This window comes from Haematobia irritans, chromosome 2, assembly GCF_050003625.1.
Source record: "Haematobia irritans isolate KBUSLIRL chromosome 2, ASM5000362v1, whole genome shotgun sequence".
NCBI classification, from domain to species: domain Eukaryota; kingdom Metazoa; phylum Arthropoda; class Insecta; order Diptera; family Muscidae; genus Haematobia; species Haematobia irritans.
The window spans coordinates 38,822,473-38,841,788 of NC_134398.1; the positions used below are offsets into that span (position 1 = coordinate 38,822,473).

The following is a 19,316-nucleotide window of genomic DNA, read 5'->3' on the forward strand; positions in this document are numbered from 1 at the left end:
TGTAATTCAGATAAGATTAGGGCTACGGAAAAATTTAAAACCTAACCCTATGATGTTACATCAGGAAAATGTATTTGTAATTGTGGTATTTTCTGTTAAAATTATCAACTTTCCGCCCACAATCCTTAAATATCAAGTTGCTATAACAATTTTGCAATATCTCCGCTCAGAAGCAGAGAATGAAGCCGACCCTTTTTTGTCGGCGGCGGTTGACACTAAATATTTGCCTCCGGCGGCGGCGGCTTGACGGCTAAGCCGATAAAAAATTATCTATTCGGCGGCGCAAAATTATCTATTATAAAATCAATTTGAAGTTTTCCGAATTGTAATGAGATTAGTTGTACAACCAATCCTACAATCAAATTTACATTTCATTCAAATTTTTTGAGCTGAATTTTTGTAAAACTATTATAGCAACTTGATACTAATTCATTGAAGGTGGAAAGTTCAAAATTTTTGCAAAAACTATAACAAATATTATTAAATTTTTCTGATATAAATCAATATTTTAGATTAATGCTCAGAAGCAGAGAATGAAGCCGCCGAGTCGTGCCGCCGATTTTAGCCGTCGCCGACCCGTTTTTAGCAGTCGACGCCGCCGCCGAATATGTCGACTCATCTCGACTTAAATTTAGCCGCCAATTAATCTAAAATATTGATTTATATCAGAAAAATTTAATAATATTTGTTATAGTTTTTGTCAAAATTTTGAACTTTCCACTTTCAATCAATTAGTATCAAGTTTCTATAATAGTTTTACAAAAATTTAGCTCAAAAAATTTGAATGAAATGTAAATTTGGTTGTAAGATTGGTTGTACAACTAATCTCATTACAATTCGGAAAACTTCAAATTGATTTTATAATAGATAATTTTGCGCCGCCGAACAGACAATTTTTTATCGGCTTAGCCGTCAAGCCGCCGCCGCCGGAGGCAAAAATTTAGTGTTAGCCGCCGCCGACAAAAATAGGTCGGCTTCATTCTCTGCTCAGAAGGTATGAATGAAAAGTTAAGACCGATTGTACAACTAATCTAATGTTGTTGTTGTAACAGTTTTTTAATGTGGTTTCATCCATTTTGTTCTATGCTTGAGTAGTTCAGCTGGTAGCCAGATCATGGACCTCTGCGACAAGGATGGTGTGTGTCCAGAGTGATCTGGTAGTGAGACAGGTAGGCTTAGCTGGGCAAGCAAAAAGGTGACGAGTGTCATGTGGCCCTTGATTACAGATGGGACCCAAGTCAGCTACGCTGCTATCAATCACTGATAAGTATGAATTGAGGCGGCTGCACTTGCCTGATCTTAGTTGGGCCAAACCTACCCTTGTCTGCCGTGGAAGGTCTCTCTCCTCCGGTGCTATGGGCGGCGGTCGGACTCCGAGAACAGGATTAACCTTGTAGCTTCTCGCCGCTTCAGCTACAGTATCCTCATGAATCCTGTTCAGACCTGTCTGGTATGCTGCCTGATCTAGAGGCTCTCTTTTGTAACGCTGGATCTCGGGCTCTAGAAGGTGAAGATCAACCCTTACATTCCTGGGTGGAGGTTGTCTATCGACAAGATGGTGATTCGGATGACAACTTCGATGACAACCCAAGAGGTACTGCTTTGACAACATGTAATTTTGTCGACGCACTGGGATGACCTTGGTCTCCGCATAAAGGTGATCCAGGGGTGTACTGCGGAGACATCCTGTTGCGGTTCTAGGGGCAGAGTTCTGACAGGTCTGTATGTTATTCCACTGCGTATCGTTCGTTTGAGGTGTTCACACTGACGCTGAATAGTTTACCACTGACCGGCCAATTGCCTTATATGTAGTTAACAAGGTTTCTTTGTGCGCACCCCAAGTGCTGCCCGCAAGCGACTTGAGGACCTTGTTTCTACCGCGGAGCTTATCACAAATTGCAGTGGCATGAGCGGACGACTTAAAAATGTTGTCGAATGTGACCCCGAGAATCTTGGGGTAATTTGTTGTCGGAATTGTTTCGCCATCGACTTTGACATTCAACTGCCTGCGTACTTCCGCCGTCCATGTAGTGAATAGTGTGGTTGAGGATTTGGTGGGAGATATCCTCAAATTTCTTGCAGTGAAATAACTAGAACTAATCTAATAATTTATATCGGCGTAGCTTTCACTCCACCACGTCGGTGGTAAAAATATGGTGTCAGCGGCCGCCTACAAAAATTGGTCGGCTTTATTCTCTGGATCTAATTTTAATGCACTACTTCGATAATATAAACATCCTTGAGTACTAAGTTGGGATGTGCATTATTTTTAATTCAATCTATCATCTAATTGACACCAACATAAGTATTGATGTGATGAAGTCCATAATTTTAGCATATTTGGATAACTAAAAAAAGACCTAACATACTTAAGTCGTTTTCCTTGGCTTCTATAATCAGAGAATAAAACGACTAACTCTATCTTTTATTTATAAAGCTGAGAACATTGTTCAAAGTATCATAAATGATAAGATTCGCCAGACTAACCTTGCCGACCCCAGAAACCGAAAAAAATTTATTATACAGATAAGTAAGAGGTCAATGACATAACCGAACGAAAATAAATAAGTTGTCTACCCTCTTGGTCACGCGACTTTCTTTTAGATTTCTTCTGAATATTCGTATAGTTCTTATCAATCTGGAAATATCTGCAATTTTTCGATTGAAAATGATTCAAAAAAGTACTGTGAGGTAGATAAAAAAATCCAACACAAAAAATCCTCATTGATCTACATTGACGATTGCAAAACTTCTTAATGCGGAAAAAGGAAGAAAATGCCCATCAAATATTCGAATTTTTCAAAATTTTGAAAAAATCAAAGAGTCCATATGAAAAGTCCAAGCTTTAGGTTAGGATAGGTATAGGGGCAGACCGATATTCCAGGCATTTCACATTGCAGTAAACCACTTAGAGAAGCTTTTGAAACACTCAGAAATGTCACCAGCACTACTGAGGTGGGATAACCCACCGCTGTAAAATTTTTTGGTGTTTGGTCGAAACTGGGTTTAAACCCACGACCCTGTGTATGCAAGGCGGACATGCTAACCATTGCACCACAGTGGCTTTCAAGTCCAAGCTTTAATATCAGCTCATCTCTTCATAACTATAACTCGATCTCAAAACTTCTGGATGCCGAAAAAGGATGAGAAGCAGAGAGTGGAACTGTTAATACCTTATAAGTGGAACTGTTCATACCTCGGCCGACCCAAAAAAAATTAATATAGAGATAACAAAATTAAATAAAAAAAATAAAATAATTAAAAGGTTTCAGAATAAAAAATCTTCCTTTGATGGACTACAATCATAAAATAAAAGATTTTTTTTTAAATAGCAGACAATGTTTGCAATTTTTTTAGTAATTGCTTTCTCTTTTTCAGTAAACTGTTCTTCTGTGTCTACTAACAAATTTGCGTGTAAATAGGGTAATACTATAGAAACTAAAGCTCCATTAGTGCTATGTTAGCTAACGAACTTTTAAACCGTACTATGGACATGTCTCTCATCTTGCCATATGCCAGTTAGGAACTTGACTACTAAAAAAATTTCAGTTAAAGTTAACCGAAGAGAAGATATTTCGATTTTACTTTCTGTTAACTGGGAGTTAAAGTCTAACGGAGATACATGAAAATGACCGTAAGGGTGTTTAAAATGTAGGCACTAATTTATTCGACACCGCTTACGTTTCGTTTATCTTACGAGTTCATTCTAAGAAAAGTAGATCATTGATGACTAAAGTTGTAAGTACTTCAGAAGATGATATATGTACTTCATATGATTAATAAAAAAAACCAGCAAAATATAAACAGGTGTTTGTAAGGCATTGTGGTCTAAGTATTATTTATTTTTATATGAAAGCAAAAAATACATTACAAATATCATTCGTATTTTTTATATTACAACAGACCATCTGAGATAATGAATGACCATTTATACAGACATTTATGTATATAAAATTATAAAAAAAAAATAAAAAAATATTTTAGAAGAAATTTCTTAAGTAGATATTCCATGTGTCAAATTATTGGTACATTCTAAGACGACACCTTTTAATATGCCTTGGGTGCTAAGATAGCAGTTATGAATTGACTTCAAAATTTAAAAATATTAATCGGTATATAATTGAGCTGTCATTCGGGATCAATCTCTATAAATCCCGGGGATTCGGGATTTCAAAATATAGATCCCGGGATTTTTTCTCGGAATCCGGGGAAATTAAATTCTTACTCAAGGTTTACCATAAATGTTTATTAACTCAATTTGTCGGGTATGAAATCTAAGGGCCGTTTGCACTGAATGAAGACTCCAAATTATTAATAAATAATGCTGAAAACTCACAAATTTAACAAATTGGAATTATTTTTTCGGGATCCCGAAAAATCCCCGGATTCAAAATAAAAAATTCCAGGTGACAGCCTTAGTATATAGTAAGCTTTTGTATTCTATTACTACTACATAGGGAGTAGTCTATTTCATGTAATTATTGATTTTGATATTTACATCATAGTTTGTTGTTTGTTTTACAAAATGTTTTGTTTTAATTCTATTATCATCACTCGTTATGGTGGGACCACCTTTTTATATAAATATTTTTTTCTTTTTTGTATTTTGTATGCTATGGAACTATAATCCCTTTTGCGAGATTCATTTTACTTATTTTTTGTGTTTCATTAACTCATCTCCAGATTTATAGAAAGCCATGGGTTTGGGATCATCCATATCATCAAAAAAGTCCGAATCTTTTGCCCAACACAAACCCAATTGCTCTTTTACAATGATTTTCCAGAAATCGAAATATTTACGTTTAAAAAGCTCATCACGAACTTTTTCTATCCAAGTGTTATAATCGTAGGGAGCAAAGAAACATGCATCTGTTTTATATTCCTGCAAAAGACCAGCAGCCATTTTTGATCGTTCCTCCGTTAGTGAGGGCTCATCGAAAAGCAATTGCCACAAAATATCACGAACTTCTCCAAAGATCTTTTTATAGGCTTCTTCATCGTCTGAGTTTATATCCTGTTGGGCAAGCATATTATTTTTGTAATCTTCCAAGGCATTCTCCTTAGTGATTTTCTTTAATGATTTTTTTGCTCCAGAAACGTTGGAAATGCCTGCTCCCCCTGCAGCAGTGTTGCTCATTAAATTAAGAGGATGTTGTGCTTCTGTTTTCTCGGTTGTATCTTTCTCCTTCAGCCAAGGTGCTTCACAACCTAATTGCTTATAAAATTCAACCGGTTTAGGATCATCCATTTCATCATAGAAATCACAATCTCTAGCCCACAAAGGTCCCAGCTCCTTGGCTACCATTTCATTTTTCCAAAAGTCCAATAATTCTGTCTTTTTCAATAATTCATCTCGGAATTTATAAATCCATTGATTGAAAAAAGTGGGATTTATGAAACAGGCATCCTCTCTATATTTCTTTAGCAGACAACTTGCCTTCTCTGTATCCGCTTTGTTAAGCGTTTTTGTCTCGAACAATATCTTGGATATGCAATCAACAACGACCTGAGAAAAATTCTCCCACAACTCGTCGTAGTCTTCGGAATCTGGATCCATCTTTTCCATTGTTTCATCATAGTTCTTCACTAGATCATTTTGAGTCAATGACGCTTTAAATTTTAAGGGATCGATAGAAATTGCGGCCATTCTACCACCTTAGTTGTGCGACTTTTAGACAAAACTGTTGATCTCAGAGAAATGAGGTAATGATTCATGCTGGATAAATGACAACATACAAACAGCTGTAAAATTACAACAAATTCGATAAATGACAACAACATCAACCAACAACAGCTGCAACAAGGTATCCACTCAAATGCAATTTGACTTATCTTCATATAAAGATGGGGTACTAACACATCCTTCTTCCTATACGTTTTCCAAATGAACTTCAACTTGATGCATTCCCATCCATACTGATATTGTTTCATGGTTTTTTAACAAATAAATGCAGTAGGTGCCCCTTTTCCTACATCTTGATAACACATGCATGTTAAATTACCATGGGTTTGTTCGCTCAGCAAAACGGAAATGGAAAAGACCAATGTTGACTTTTTAAAGTTATTGTTAAATCGTAGTATCTTGGTGGCCAATTGACCGGTTCCGAATGTGAAATAAAATGTTCACTGAACTCGCCTCTCAACAACTCAATTGTTACGACCCTGCCAACATTTTTTGAATTTGACTATATATAGTTTCCTATAGGAAAAAGTACATTTTCCCTGCCAGCATTTCAAAATTCCATTTCATCCTCATCGCTACCACAGACTCGTAAGTGACACTGCAACAATCGCCAACTGTGATGGGGAAGCGTATGAAATATACATGAAATTATTTTGCCATCACTATTGTTACAAGAGCCATTTTATATTTTATGAAACACCAAGCGCAACTAGATTCCTATAATTTATTTAAATAAAATCGATAATGAAGTGCAGAAAACATAGTTATTTCGCTTAAAATTGTAAAAGGTATATTGCTGAACAATTTTTGACTTTCCAAATGGAATAAAATGATTGTTTTTCAGATATTTTACAAACACGCTGCCTCCATCGAGAATAAAACCACTGGCATATAGACGCTGCAACATGTAACACAACTTGCCACTTGTAAATCAACATCATTCTATTATTAATGAAAAAAAGTATGTTAAATGTGTTGTGATAGTGGTATCCCAATAAACACAAACGTTTGAAAAATACTAAAATTCAATAATTTTTCAAACATTTTTTCAAAGGATTAGGGTAATATTCAAGTTGAGAAATTGTTGAGAAAATCGCGTTCTCAACAAAAAACAGACATTACCCTCAACAGTAAAATTCAACACAATAGCAATAATTTCTCAATTGTAATCCTCAAATTGAAATGCACCGCTGCTCAATAATTTCTCAAACAGTTTTCAACGTGAGAAAAATAAAAAATTAGCATTGTTGCGAATACTTTCAAACCACAATTTGTATGAAAGTCAATCCTAGTTCTAATTAAAAGTCAATACTAAATTTCTAGGGATTTTGTAAATTTTATTATTTTTTTCGTTAACAAATATAATAATCTTAAAAATAACATTAATAATATATAAAAATGATAATCAAAATGTAATTATCTTATTAAACGTATTAATAAATAAAACTATGAATACAACTTTAAATATCTTAAACATTTTTACACGTATAATTCCATTTCCTCCATAATGTTGGTGTCAAATAACTATTAATTAATATGCTGGCAATTTGAAATAATTACTATCGAGGAACTTGCTGGCTTGTGTGTTAGAATAGATTCCAGCAAGAGGAAATCACAAAATATCAACCTGATGACGGGATGTAAATTGATGTAATGCACATTTTCATCCAGAAGTTCTTGATATAGGAATTGTTGCACTTTGTTTTAATTGGTTGCACTTTGTAAGTTTTCTGAAAACTTTTCTTTGTTGTTTCCTTCATTGGTTTTTCATCGGCCAACATCTTCCAAGAATATACCATCCAATCATTTTAGTTTTCTGCAAAACAATCGAGTTTTGTGATTTCCATTATGTTTTCATTTCACTTTTTATTTTGACTTACCAATTTGTATTTCTTCCAACTGACCACGTACTTCGTGATTTCCTCAAGAACGTTGGTGTTACAAAATTGTTGTTATTAAAATACTGGCAATTTTCAGGAACTTGATGACCAGATAATTGGAATAAATTTCCAGCAATTTCAATTCACAAAATAACAAATTAAACCGATGATGCGATGCAAATTAAACTATCGATGTGATGCGAATTATCATCCAGTAGTTGTTGATATGGAAAAGCATAAATACCAAGTTTTTTTGGTTGCACTTTGATTTATGGAAACTTTCTCTTCGCGATAAGCCACTACCATTGTTCATCGGCCAGCCTCTTAATGTGTCCAAGAATCAGCATCCAAATATTTTAGTCTTCTGCAAAGAGATTTGAGTTTAGTGACTTCCTTAAAGTTTTCATTTCGTGTTTTAGTTTTACTTACCAATTATTATAAGCAATTTCAATTGATTATTAAAAAATTTCCACATTTTTGTATTTCTTCCACGAACTTTGTTGTCCAAAGTAGTATTAAAAACCATGTGGTTTTTTCGTTGCATTTCAGGGTAGTGTTTTGTCAACGTTTGCTCCAATTATCTACAACACATTTTCAAAGTTTTCGTCAACATTTTGCCAAATTGGTTGTAATTCGCAAACAACTTGAAGATGTATTGAAGATGAGCTTTTTCAAGTCAAGTTGAATTTATGTTGAAAATTATATTTACCCTCAAACTGAAGAGGTGTTGCATTTGAAAAACGCTCATCCTGTGTTTATTGGGATGTTATATTTATAAGAATTTATAAATGTTTAATCAAATTGATAAACATCTAAACAATCGTGTTTTACTTGACCACAATGATTCTTTTACAACTATCTTAAAATTCACTTTTTCTGATTGTTTGAAGGGTCTCTTATTGGCGTAGTTTTAAATTTATTAAAAAAGGCACCTAATAATTGCACTCATGCGATGCTTTTTTGTAGTAACTTGGCGTGGTATAACTTCTCAATAGTGACGGCGCTTTTCCGACGTTTTGGACGTGGTGGGGATTCTCAGAAGCGCCGTCAAATTCAAAAAATGTTGGCGGGGAACGTGTCTGAAATAAATATTTGAAAAACTATCACTTTAATCCATTTGGAAATTCAAAAATTATTCTCCAATGTACCTTTCACAATTTTAAGCGTAATAACTACGTTTTCAGCACTTCATTTTCGTTTTTATTTAAATTAATTATAATAAGATAGTTGCGCTTGGGGTTTCACAAAATATAAAATGGCTTTTGTAACAATATTAGGGCTGTTTTCTTTTAGCACTGGATACCCTAAGCCGTGAAGGACTAAAAGAAAACAGAGTACTCGCTTAAGGTAAGTACTATGTTCGCTTTTCGAGTTGAAATTTTCGCGGTTACTTTAATAAAACAGTTCAATATGAAGCAGATAAATTAATTCAAGTGATGCGCAGTTTCTTGTTCCCCTAGATTTCGGCAAGACTTTACAGGAATATTTTGGTTTTAATTTATAATTTTGATTATTTCAGGAAAAGTAATCGCGAAAATAAAGTGATTTTCAACTCGAAAACCGAACATAGTACCCACCTTTATCCAGAACATCTCCAAAAATATGCAACACTGTCATCAGCTGTTTAAAAACAATCACAGAAAAGAAGTTAAATCTTGCATTTTTAATATATGAAATGCTCCAATTTGTAATAAATATTTGCTGCTGCGATTATTTATGACACTGTACCACTTTGAATTTCATCCCAATAAACACAAACGTTTGAAAAATGCTAAATTTCAACAATTTTTCAAACATTTTTTCAAAGGATTAGGGTAATATTCAAGTTGAGAAATTCTTGAGAAAATCGCGTTCTCAACAAAAAACAGACATTACCCTCAACAGTGAAATTCAACACATTAGCAATAATATCTCAAGTGTTATCCTCAAATTGAAATGCATCGCTACTCAATAATTTGTCATACAATTTTCGATGCGAGTCAAATTCAAAATTAACATCGTTGCAAATACTTTTCAACCTAAATTTGTATGAATGATATCCCCACTTCAAATTGAAAGTCAAAGCCAAAATTCTATGAATTTTGTATAATTTATTAATTTTCATCAAAATAAAATATATAATAATACACTACACTACCCTGCCAGCATTTCAAAGTTCCATTTCAACCTCATCGTTACCACAGACTCGTAAATGTCACTTCAACCATCATGAAAAGGTACATCAAAAAGTACATGCAAGTAATTTGCCATCCCTACTGTTAAAAAAGCCATTTTTTTTGTGAAACGCCAAGCGCAACCAGCTTGTTATATTTTAATTAAATAAAAACGAAAATAAAGTTCTGAAAACATAGATTATACGCTTAAAATTGTGAAAGGTATATTGGTGAACAATTTGGTGATTTTCCAAATGGAATAAAGTGATTGTTTTTCAGATATTTTACAGACACGCTGCCTCCATGGAATAAAAACACTGGTTGATAGACGCAGCAACATGTAACTCGCTACTTGTAACTCAACATCATCATTAATGCCAAAAATTATGTTAAATGTAAAGGCCGGTACTCTGTTCGGTTTTCGCGTTGAAACTCCATACAAAACCAAAAAATGCGAAAAACTAGCGAAATTTTTTCCATTTGTGATACTTTGTTTTTTTTTTCGAGTTGAAAAACTGACGTAAATCGATCAGTCAGTATTTTCATAACATGGCGCCATTTGCAATGTGAATTAAGAAATAATTTATTTATTAAACTGATTTTGGTGAATTTATAATGCAAAAGTGGATCGGATTATTATTTAAAAATGTAATCTGATCGATTGAGAAAACAAAGTATAACATGGAGTTGTATTTCCGTAATAAACTAGCAACCAAGATCTAGCCGCTTGTAGAACATAAATAATGTATAAAACATGAAATTTAATCACAAATGTTAACAAATAAAAGCTTTATTTTGTGAATTATATTTTACAATCGTTTCATTTGTACTGGGCATCGGGATAATACACACAAAACAAAATGTTAACAAAAGGAGAACAGCAATTGACTTCAACCAACCAAGCATTAGAACTTTAACCAACATGTATAGTACCGGGGTAGCAATGAATGGAATCACAAGAATTAATTGCTGTGTCCAAAAAATAAAATTGTAAAGCATTGTAAAATTAGATTGTTTAAATCCAAAGTTATTTGTAAAATAACTTCTGCTTCTTCTTTTTCAATTTAATTATTATGTATGCGTGTATGTGTGTAAATCGAGCCACTAGTTGCCTATGTATATGTAATCATTTCGTGACATTTTGCGATGTTGTCAATACATTTCGATGAAATAAACGCGAAAAAGTTGCAAAATGGCTGTTTTTTCCATCAAAATATATTGTCAACACTATCATTTTTCAACGCGAAACAATGATTGAGTGAAACTTTTTTCGCACCAACAAACAGAGTACCGGCCTTAATGTGATAGTGGTATAAATGTTATATTTTTAAGAATTTGTAAATGTTTAATCAAATTAATAAATATCTAAACAAACGTGTTTTACTCGACCACAATGATTCTTATACAACTATCTTAAAATGCACTTTTTCTGATTGTTTGGAGGGTCCCTTATTGGCGTCGTTCTAAATTGATCTATAAAGGCACCTAATAATTGCACTCATGCGAAACATTTTTGTAGTAACTTGGCGTGGTACAACTTCTCAATAGTGACGGCGCTTTTCCGACGAGTTTTTGATGTCGTATATGATTGTTTTCGACGTAGTGGGGATTCTCAAAAGAGTCCCCAAATTCAAAAAATGTTGGCAGGGTACATAATACACTACATTACCAATTGATAAATAATAATCTTATTAAACATATCAACAAATAAGAACAAAAAACAAACAACAAAACTTTAAATATCTTAAACATTATTAGGAAACGCTTTTGCATTGATAATTCGATTTCCTTCCTTTTGGTGTCATAAAACAGCATTAACATTTATTAACATGCGGGCAATTTTAAATTAGGAACGTACTGGACCGCGTGTTAGAATTGATTTCCAGCAGAAGGAATTCACAAAATATCCATTTTAAACTGATAATAGCATATGAATTAAACTGACGATGTGATGCACATGTTCATCCAGAAGTTGTTGATTTCAACAATTTGTTGCTTTTAACAATTTTAATAGGTTGCACTTGTAATGTTTCTGGAAACTTTTTCTTGACAGGAAACTTTTTCTTGTCGATAAGCCACTCATTTTTCATTCGTCAGCTTCTTAATGTTTGCAAGAATGTAGCATCCAAAGATTTTAGTTTTCTGCAAAGAGATTTAAATTTAGTGACTTCTCTAAAGTGTTGATTTAATTTTTCATATTGACGTACCAATTATTATAAACTATTTGAAGCAGTTCCAGTTAATTGTCCACAATTTTTTCATCGGCCAGCTTTTTAATGTTTTCAAGAACGCGGAATCCATAATTTCAGTTTTCTGCAAAGAGATATACATTTCGTGACTTCCTTAAAGTTTTATTTTATTTTTTATTTTCACTTACCTATTTTTATAAACTATTTGGTTATTTGTCTAAAATTTTCCATTTTTTTTATTTCTTGCAATTGACCACGAACTTCGTTGCACAAATAAGTATTGAAAACCACATGGTTTTTTCGTTGCATTTTAGGGTAGTGTTTTGTCAAAGTTTTCTCATATTATCTTCAACACCTTTTCAAAGATTTCGTCAACATTTTGGCAAATTGGAAGTAATTCGCAAACAATTTGAAGATGTATTGAAGATGAGCTATTTCAAGTCAAGTTGAATTTATGTTGAAAATTATATTTACCCTCAAACTGAAAAGTTGTTGCATTTGAAAAACCCTCATCCTGTGTTTATTGGGATGAGTTGTTCTGGATAGAACACCAGTGCAACGATGTTCTGGATAGCCCATACAAATGTTGCATCCAGTGCTAAAAGAAAACAGCCCTATTGATGGCAAAATACTTTCAAGTACATTTTGTACTTTCTGATACGCTTCCCCCATCACAGTTGGCGATTGTTGTAGTGTCACTTACGAGTCTGTGGTAGCGATGAGTATGAAATGGAACTTTAAAATGCTAGTTTTTCTCCCAATTCAGCCCCATGTCACACCTCAGGCACCGCATCCTTCAAGTCCTCTGTTGTGGTATTTGAATGGTTTTGGTATGTCAAATAAAATTTTGACAAAAAGTTCTAAAGGAATAAAATTTTGACAAAATTTTCTATAGAAATAAAATTTTGACAAAATTTCACACAGAAAAAAAATTTTTACAAAATTTTCTATAGAAATAAAATTTTAATAAAACTTTCTTTAGAAGTAAAATTTTGACAAAATTTTCCACAGAAATAAAATTTTGACAAAATCTTCCATAGAAATGAAAATTTGCAAATTTTTTTTTTATACAAATAGAATTTTGTCAAAATTTTCTATAGAAAAAAAATTGACAAAATTTTCTATAGAAATAAAATTTTGATGAAATTTTCTATAGAAATAATATGTTGACAAATTTTTCTATAAGAATAAAATTTTGACAAAATTTTCTATAAGAATAAAATTATGACAAAATTTTCTGTAGGAATAAAATTTTGACAAATATTTCTAAAGAAATAAAATTTTGACAAAATTTTCTATAGAAATAAAATTTTGACAAAATTTTCGATAGAAGTAAAATTTCCATAGAAATGAAATTTTGCAAAAAGTTTCTATAGAAATAAAATTTTGTCAAAATTTTCTATACAACTGAAATTTTGCAAAAATCCTTTAAAATATTGACAGAATTGTCTATAGAAATAAAATTTTGTCAAAATTTTCTATAGAAATAAAATGTTGACGACATTTTCCATAGAAAAAAAATTGATATTTCTTTTAAATTTGGTAGATTTTTGGTAGATTATTTTTGGCATGAGTGGCAACGTGATTATGAATCGAAATGGCCTATTAACCATGTATTATGGTAAACATGGCTGAACAAGAAGGTTAAATCATGGGCCCATATGATTACAATTTTTTTATTTCGACAAAATTTTAAGATGTCAAAATCATATGTTTATGGTGATTGCAGCTCTCCAAATGACACTGCATAGCAAATGCATCTCAAACAAACTCGCGCATTCATAGCTGGAGAATTGTTCAAAGATGACTTGAGTATCTTGATAACATATTCCAGACCCAAAATACCACGCACATCAGTTTTTAAACTGCATCATAAACTGTTTTTGTTAATAGATGGCGAAGATCCATTTGACTGACTTCCATTCTTAACTTTGGTGGGTATTATAGTCTTATTTGTCTCATATCGGCGTTCCTCGGATGAATTATCCACTTCACAATCACTCATAGGTGATACAATTAAATTTGAACCTTTATTTTTCTCTGGATTTTAATTATTTTTTCAGGACAATTGAAAGAATAAATAATTGCCACTTTTACCAATGCCATACGATTATTTTATCAGCTGATTTTGACTTCTTAAAATTGTAAACAACATATTGAAATTTGTTGTTTTTGTTGTCGTGATTCAACCTCCTTATTCAGCCATGATGGTAAATATTAAGGTTTCACTGTTGCTCCAAAAACAGCTGATACGTACCGGGAAGCGGCAATTTCACAATTTTATTTTGTTTACATTCCAACTTGAAGAGTTTAGCTATTTTTTGTGACGAAATGGCTTATAATAAAGTAATATTCTAAAAATATAAATATTTGGTGAAATTCTATATTAATTTCTTTGTCAACTCACAGGAATATATGATATTTATCGTTGATGTCCGAAAATTTGCTTCCGACGACTTCAGAGAAAAGTCCATTAAATGTTGTTCGGACATTATTAAACAGAAGGTAGGAATATTTGTCTTTCCCGTCTATTTTAATTAACTAACTTTATTGGTAAATAAAAATTTCAGATATGTTGTGGTAAAAAAGATTATTTATCATTTGTTTTGGTGGGCACTGATCGTACCTACAATGATGTCAACACAGAAGATGATCACGAAGGCTACTTGAATATCGTCCAATACGCAGGAGAATTGCAAATACCATCGTGGCAGTTACTTATGAATTTCTATCAATTTGTCAATGAAACACCATCGGAGAATGGAGAGTGGTTAGATGCTCTAGTTGTTGCATTTGGCATGCTTAGAAAGGGAATGGAGTAAGTTCGAAATAGGATTAAGTTCATTTCATTGCCCTTAGTTTTGCTAAATGTTGAAAAATATTTCTGTTTTTGCAGTTCAACAAAAATCCAACGCCTTCGACTAGTACTATTCTACGATTTCAATGATGGCTACAATTCTTATGATTCCTTTCAAGACATTGCTGAATCACTTTTAACAAATAACGTTGATCTGATTGTGGTGTGAGTCTAACTAATAGCCTTTAAAAGAAAAAATATTTTATTCATATTATTTGCCGCCATTTTAGATCTCCAAATATTTGTTTCATTGATAATCCCAGTAATGATAACCTACCCCAAGCAATCTTTGGTCCAGGCAAAAAGTCCAGCCAGTGTTTGGAAAATGAAAAATATGCACTACGTTTAGTTTCCGAATGTAATGCAAAGCTCTGCAACTTAAAGGAAGCTCTGCCAACAGCTCTAACATTTCATAACAAACGCCCCTGGACTTGGAATAGCAAGCTGAGAATTGGTTCGAAAATATGCATTAGTATAAGTGGTATAATAGCTGCCAAAAACGAATGTACCATTAAACTGAAAAAAGTCTGGAATGAACCCGATGAAGTTCTAGTTCGTGAATTTGCTTATTTTATTCATGGCAATCAAGTGAGCATCGATAAAGATGATCTTATGGATGGCTACATGTTAGGTGGTTCTGCTATAGCCTATGATGAAACTGTGGATGATGATAAAATTAAATTAGCTCCTGGATTGACTTTTATGGGTTTTATACCACGGAAATTGGTATATGATGAATATTTCGCTGGCGAATCGACCTATATGATAATCCATCAACGTGGTATGACATCTTCGGCCAAGAAATTGGATGCCTTAGTACGGGTACTATTGGAAGTTGATCGGGCTATTTTATGTTGGAAGGTGTTTAGTGAGAAATTTAATAAACCCAGAATTGTGGTTTTGCTACCCAATAAGGTATGTCTTTAAAAACTAAAAAGAAAATACAAAAATTCTAGTATAGAGTAAAGTGATCAGGATATTAATAATTAAAAAAAAATTGTAAAAATTTTATTTCTATAGAAAATTTTTATCAAAATTTTATTTCTATAGAACATTTTTATCAAAATTTTATTTCTATAGAAAATTTTTATCAAAATTTTATTTCTATAGAAAATTTTTATCAAAATTTTATTTCTATAGGAAAATTTTTATCAAAATTTTATTTCTATAGAAATTTTTGATCAAAATTTTACTTCTATAGAAAATTTTTATCAAAATTTTATTTCTATAGAAAATTTTTATCAAAATTTTATTTCTATAGAAAATTTTTATCAAAATGTTATTTCTATAGAAAAATGTTGTGAAAATTTTATTTCTATAGAAAATTTTTATCAAAATTTTATTTCTATAGAAAATTGTTGTAAAATTTTATTTGTATTTTATTTCTATAGAAACTTTTGTCAAAATTTTATTTCTATAGAAAATTTTGTCAAAATTTTATTTCTATAGAAAATTTTGTCAAAATTTTATTTCTATAGAATATTTTGTCAAAATTTTATTTCTATAGAAAATTTTGTAAAATTTTTTTTCTATAGACAATTTTGTCAAATTTTATTTCTATAGAAAATTTTGTCAAAATTTTATTTCCATAGAAAATTTTGTCAAAATTGTATTTCTATAGAAAATTTTGTCAAAATTGTATTTCTATAGAAAATTTTGTCAAAATTGTATTTCTATAGAAATCATTTTCAAAATTTTATTTTTCAGATTGAAGATGATTGTCCTGCCACATTGTCTATGCTTGAAATGGCTCATCACTCACAGTATCACTTCTTTGAATTTCCTAAATTGACAAATCGAAATACAGAGTGTTCAAAGGAACAATTAGATGCGGTGGACCATCTTATCGATACTATGGATTTAACATTAAAATGTGATGATGATCAAACTCCAAGGAATACATTTGAAAAAGATTTACTCTCATTTGAAAAACTACCACATATATACGAACGCAATTTTATGGATATAATGGAAAGAAAAATTCTATGCAAAGCCAGTGAAGATGATGAACAATTTCAGGAAATGTTAAAAGATAAGAATTTTGTTGAGATGTTTTGGAAGCTTCCAGAGGAATTTGAAGAAGAAGCTAAAAATGCTGTTAAAGATGTAAAGAAATTATTCCCGCTGCAGGTAAGCGATGATTGGTTGAAAAAACTCAAAGCAAGGGAGAATAAAAAACCCCTCGCCCAATCTCAAGACAATGAAGCTACACAGAACTTAAATAATAATACCCAACTGGCATTTGACCATGTGCGATCTTCATCGCCGGCCGAAGATTTTGAACAATTGCTGAAAGCCTATGTGTTCCCCATTAAAGATAGTACGCAGCGTGATGTTAAATTTAATCATTATTCAATGCAATTGTGCAAAGTAATCAGGGATCTTATATTCCAAAGAAATTCTCTTACACCCCAGGAATTTGAGAAGATTGCTGCCACTTTGTCAGTATATCGAAAACGTTGCTTCATATTCAATGCTTTTGAGGAATATAATAAATATATATCCTCAATAAGAACCGAAGTTGCCAGTCGTCGCATGTCAGTTTTCTGGGATCAAGTTGTGGTGAAACATGAATTGGGCCTGTGTTTTATTGGTGAACCATCTTTGGATGAGCAGATAAAAGAAAAAGATTTTTATAGCCTTGAATTTGCCGAAGGTTCTACATTATCCCAAGAACAAATCGAAATGAATGATACAGAAATGGATGATCTTTTGGCTAATATGGATGAAGGGGTCCTTTGAGATAGTTATATACTATGCTATATGTACTAATTATTTTTTATTTTTTGTAATTTTTTATAATCAATAAAAGAAAAATTGCTTCATACAGTTAATTTTTTGCCAATGCTTTAAATCTTATCCGATAGACTCCTAACTAAGTATGGTCACATTAGGCAAATATTTTACCAAAATGAGTGTAAACATTTTTTTGGAACCATTTTCAAAATATTTGGACACCCCATCGCTTTCATAGACTCCTAATTAAGTATGGTCACATTAGGCAAATATTTTACCAAAATGATTGTAAACATTTTTTTGGAACCATTTTCAAAATATTTGGACACCGTTTTTGGAAAATATCCCCGTCGTGATCGCTGGTTTGACTATAGCGAATAACTCTTTTTGGCTTCTGTTAAATATTTGCCAAGTGTGATGGGGAAAAGTACCAAACAAATTTAGATATTTTGTGAAATATCAAGTGTAAAAATCTGCGCTAAAAACACTGTTATTGCGCAATATTTTTTATTGTAAGGCAAATGTATTATATTTCCAACTTGCCTTAAAATAAAAAATTAAACAAATTGAGAATTAATGTATAAATATAAAACTATATTAACTTTGTCATTCCGTTTGTAACACATCGAAATATTGCTCTAAGACCACTAAAGTATATATATTCTGGGTCGTGGTGAAATTCTGGGTCGATCTAAGCATATCTATCCGTCCGTCTGTCCGTCTGTTGATATCACGCTAACTTCCGAACGAAACATGCTATCGACTTGAAACTTGGCACAAGTAGTTGTTATTGATGTAGATGGGATGGTATTGCAAATGAGCCATATCGGTTCACTTTTACGTATAGCCCCCATATGAAAGGAACCCCATATTTGGCTTGCGGATCCTCTAAGAGAAGCAAATTTCATCCGATCTGGCTGAAATTGGGTAAATGGTGTTAGTCTATGATCACTAACAAACATGCAAAAATTGGTCCGTATCGGCCAATAATTATATATAGCCCCCATATAAACCGATCCCCAAATTTGGCTTGCGTATCCTCTAAGAGAAGCAAATTTTCATCCGATCCGGCTGAAATTTGGTACATGGTGTAAGTATATGGTCTCCAACAACTAGGCAAAAATTGGTCCATATCGGCCTATAATTATATGCAGCTCCCATATAAACCGATCCCCACATTTGGCTTGCGGAGCCTCTAAAATCAGGAAATTTCATCCGTTCCGGTTGAAATTTGGTTCGTGCAAAAATTGGTCCATATCGACCTATAATTATATATAGCCCTTATATAAACCGATCCCCAGATTTAACCTCCGGAGCTCCTTGGAGGAGCAAAATTCACCCGATCCGGTTGAAATTTGGTACGTGGTGTTAGTAGATGGTCTCTAACAACCATGCACAAATTGGTCTATATCGGTCCATAATTATATATAGCCTTCAAATTAACCGATCCCCAGATTTGAGCTCCGGAGCCTCTTAGAGGAGCAAAATTCATCCGATCCGGTTGAAATTTGGTACGTGGTGTTTGTATATTGTCTCTAACAACGATGCAAAAATTGGTCCATATCGGCCTATAATTATATATAGCCCTTATATAAACCGATCCCCAGATTTAACCTTCGAAGCCCCTTGGAGGAGCAAAATTCACTCGAACCGGTTGAAAATTGGTACGTGGTGTTTGTAGATGGTCTCTAACATCCATGCACAAATTGGTCTATATCGGTCCATAATTATATATAGCCTCCATATAAACCGATCCCCAGATTTGGCTTGCGGAGCCTCTTAGAGGAGAAAAATTCATCCGATCCGGTTAAAATTTGG

The 19,316-nt window shown here is 32.7% G+C and overlaps 2 protein-coding genes and 3 long non-coding RNA genes across 5 annotated transcripts; 2 read left to right on the plus strand and 3 right to left on the minus strand.

Moving 5' to 3' along the window:
• Window positions 1-3,810: 3,810 nt before the first annotated feature.
• Window positions 3,811-5,891, minus strand: LOC142223992 (uncharacterized). Its single transcript, XM_075293801.1, has one exon. It carries the CDS (start codon window positions 5,645-5,647, stop codon window positions 4,652-4,654), a length of 996 nt encoding a protein of 331 aa, XP_075149916.1. The 5' UTR covers window positions 5,648-5,891; the 3' UTR covers window positions 3,811-4,651.
• A 1,108-nt stretch (window positions 5,892-6,999) lies between these two features.
• On the minus strand, window positions 7,000-8,325 carry LOC142227481 (uncharacterized). Its single transcript, XR_012719854.1, has 3 exons — window positions 7,993-8,325; window positions 7,564-7,927; window positions 7,000-7,499 (listed from the first exon to the last, which is right to left on the minus strand). It is a non-coding gene; the product is annotated as an uncharacterized LOC142227481 (long non-coding RNA).
• Window positions 8,326-9,823: 1,498 nt separating this feature from the next.
• On the plus strand, window positions 9,824-10,523 carry LOC142223993 (uncharacterized). Its single transcript, XR_012718990.1, has 2 exons — window positions 9,824-9,938; window positions 9,996-10,523. It is a non-coding gene; the product is annotated as an uncharacterized LOC142223993 (long non-coding RNA).
• Window positions 10,524-11,500: 977 nt separating this feature from the next.
• On the minus strand, window positions 11,501-12,345 carry LOC142223994 (uncharacterized). The gene is made up of 3 exons (XR_012718991.1): window positions 12,094-12,345; window positions 11,924-12,029; window positions 11,501-11,858 (listed from the first exon to the last, which is right to left on the minus strand). It is a non-coding gene; the product is annotated as an uncharacterized LOC142223994 (long non-coding RNA).
• A 1,797-nt stretch (window positions 12,346-14,142) lies between these two features.
• Ku80 (X-ray repair cross-complementing protein 5 Ku80) lies at window positions 14,143-17,596 on the plus strand. Its single transcript, XM_075293802.1, has 6 exons — window positions 14,143-14,251; window positions 14,315-14,410; window positions 14,476-14,723; window positions 14,802-14,927; window positions 14,993-15,677; window positions 16,470-17,596. Exons 1-6 carry the CDS (start codon window positions 14,237-14,239, stop codon window positions 17,502-17,504), a joined length of 2,205 nt encoding a protein of 734 aa, XP_075149917.1. The 5' UTR covers window positions 14,143-14,236; the 3' UTR covers window positions 17,505-17,596.
• The last annotated feature ends 1,720 nt before the right edge of the window (window positions 17,597-19,316 follow it).

Coding starts and splice junctions, on each gene's coding strand:
- LOC142223992 (XM_075293801.1), bottom strand. CDS start 5,647: ATGGCCGCAATTTCTATCGATCCCTTAAAATTTAAAGCGTCATTGACT.
- Ku80 (XM_075293802.1), top strand. Junction 14,724..14,801: donor ATGCTTAGAAAGGGAATGGA/GTAAGTTCGAAA, acceptor CTGTTTTTGCAG/TTCAACAAAAATCCAACGCC. Junction 15,678..16,469: donor TGGTTTTGCTACCCAATAAG/GTATGTCTTTAA, acceptor TTTATTTTTCAG/ATTGAAGATGATTGTCCTGC.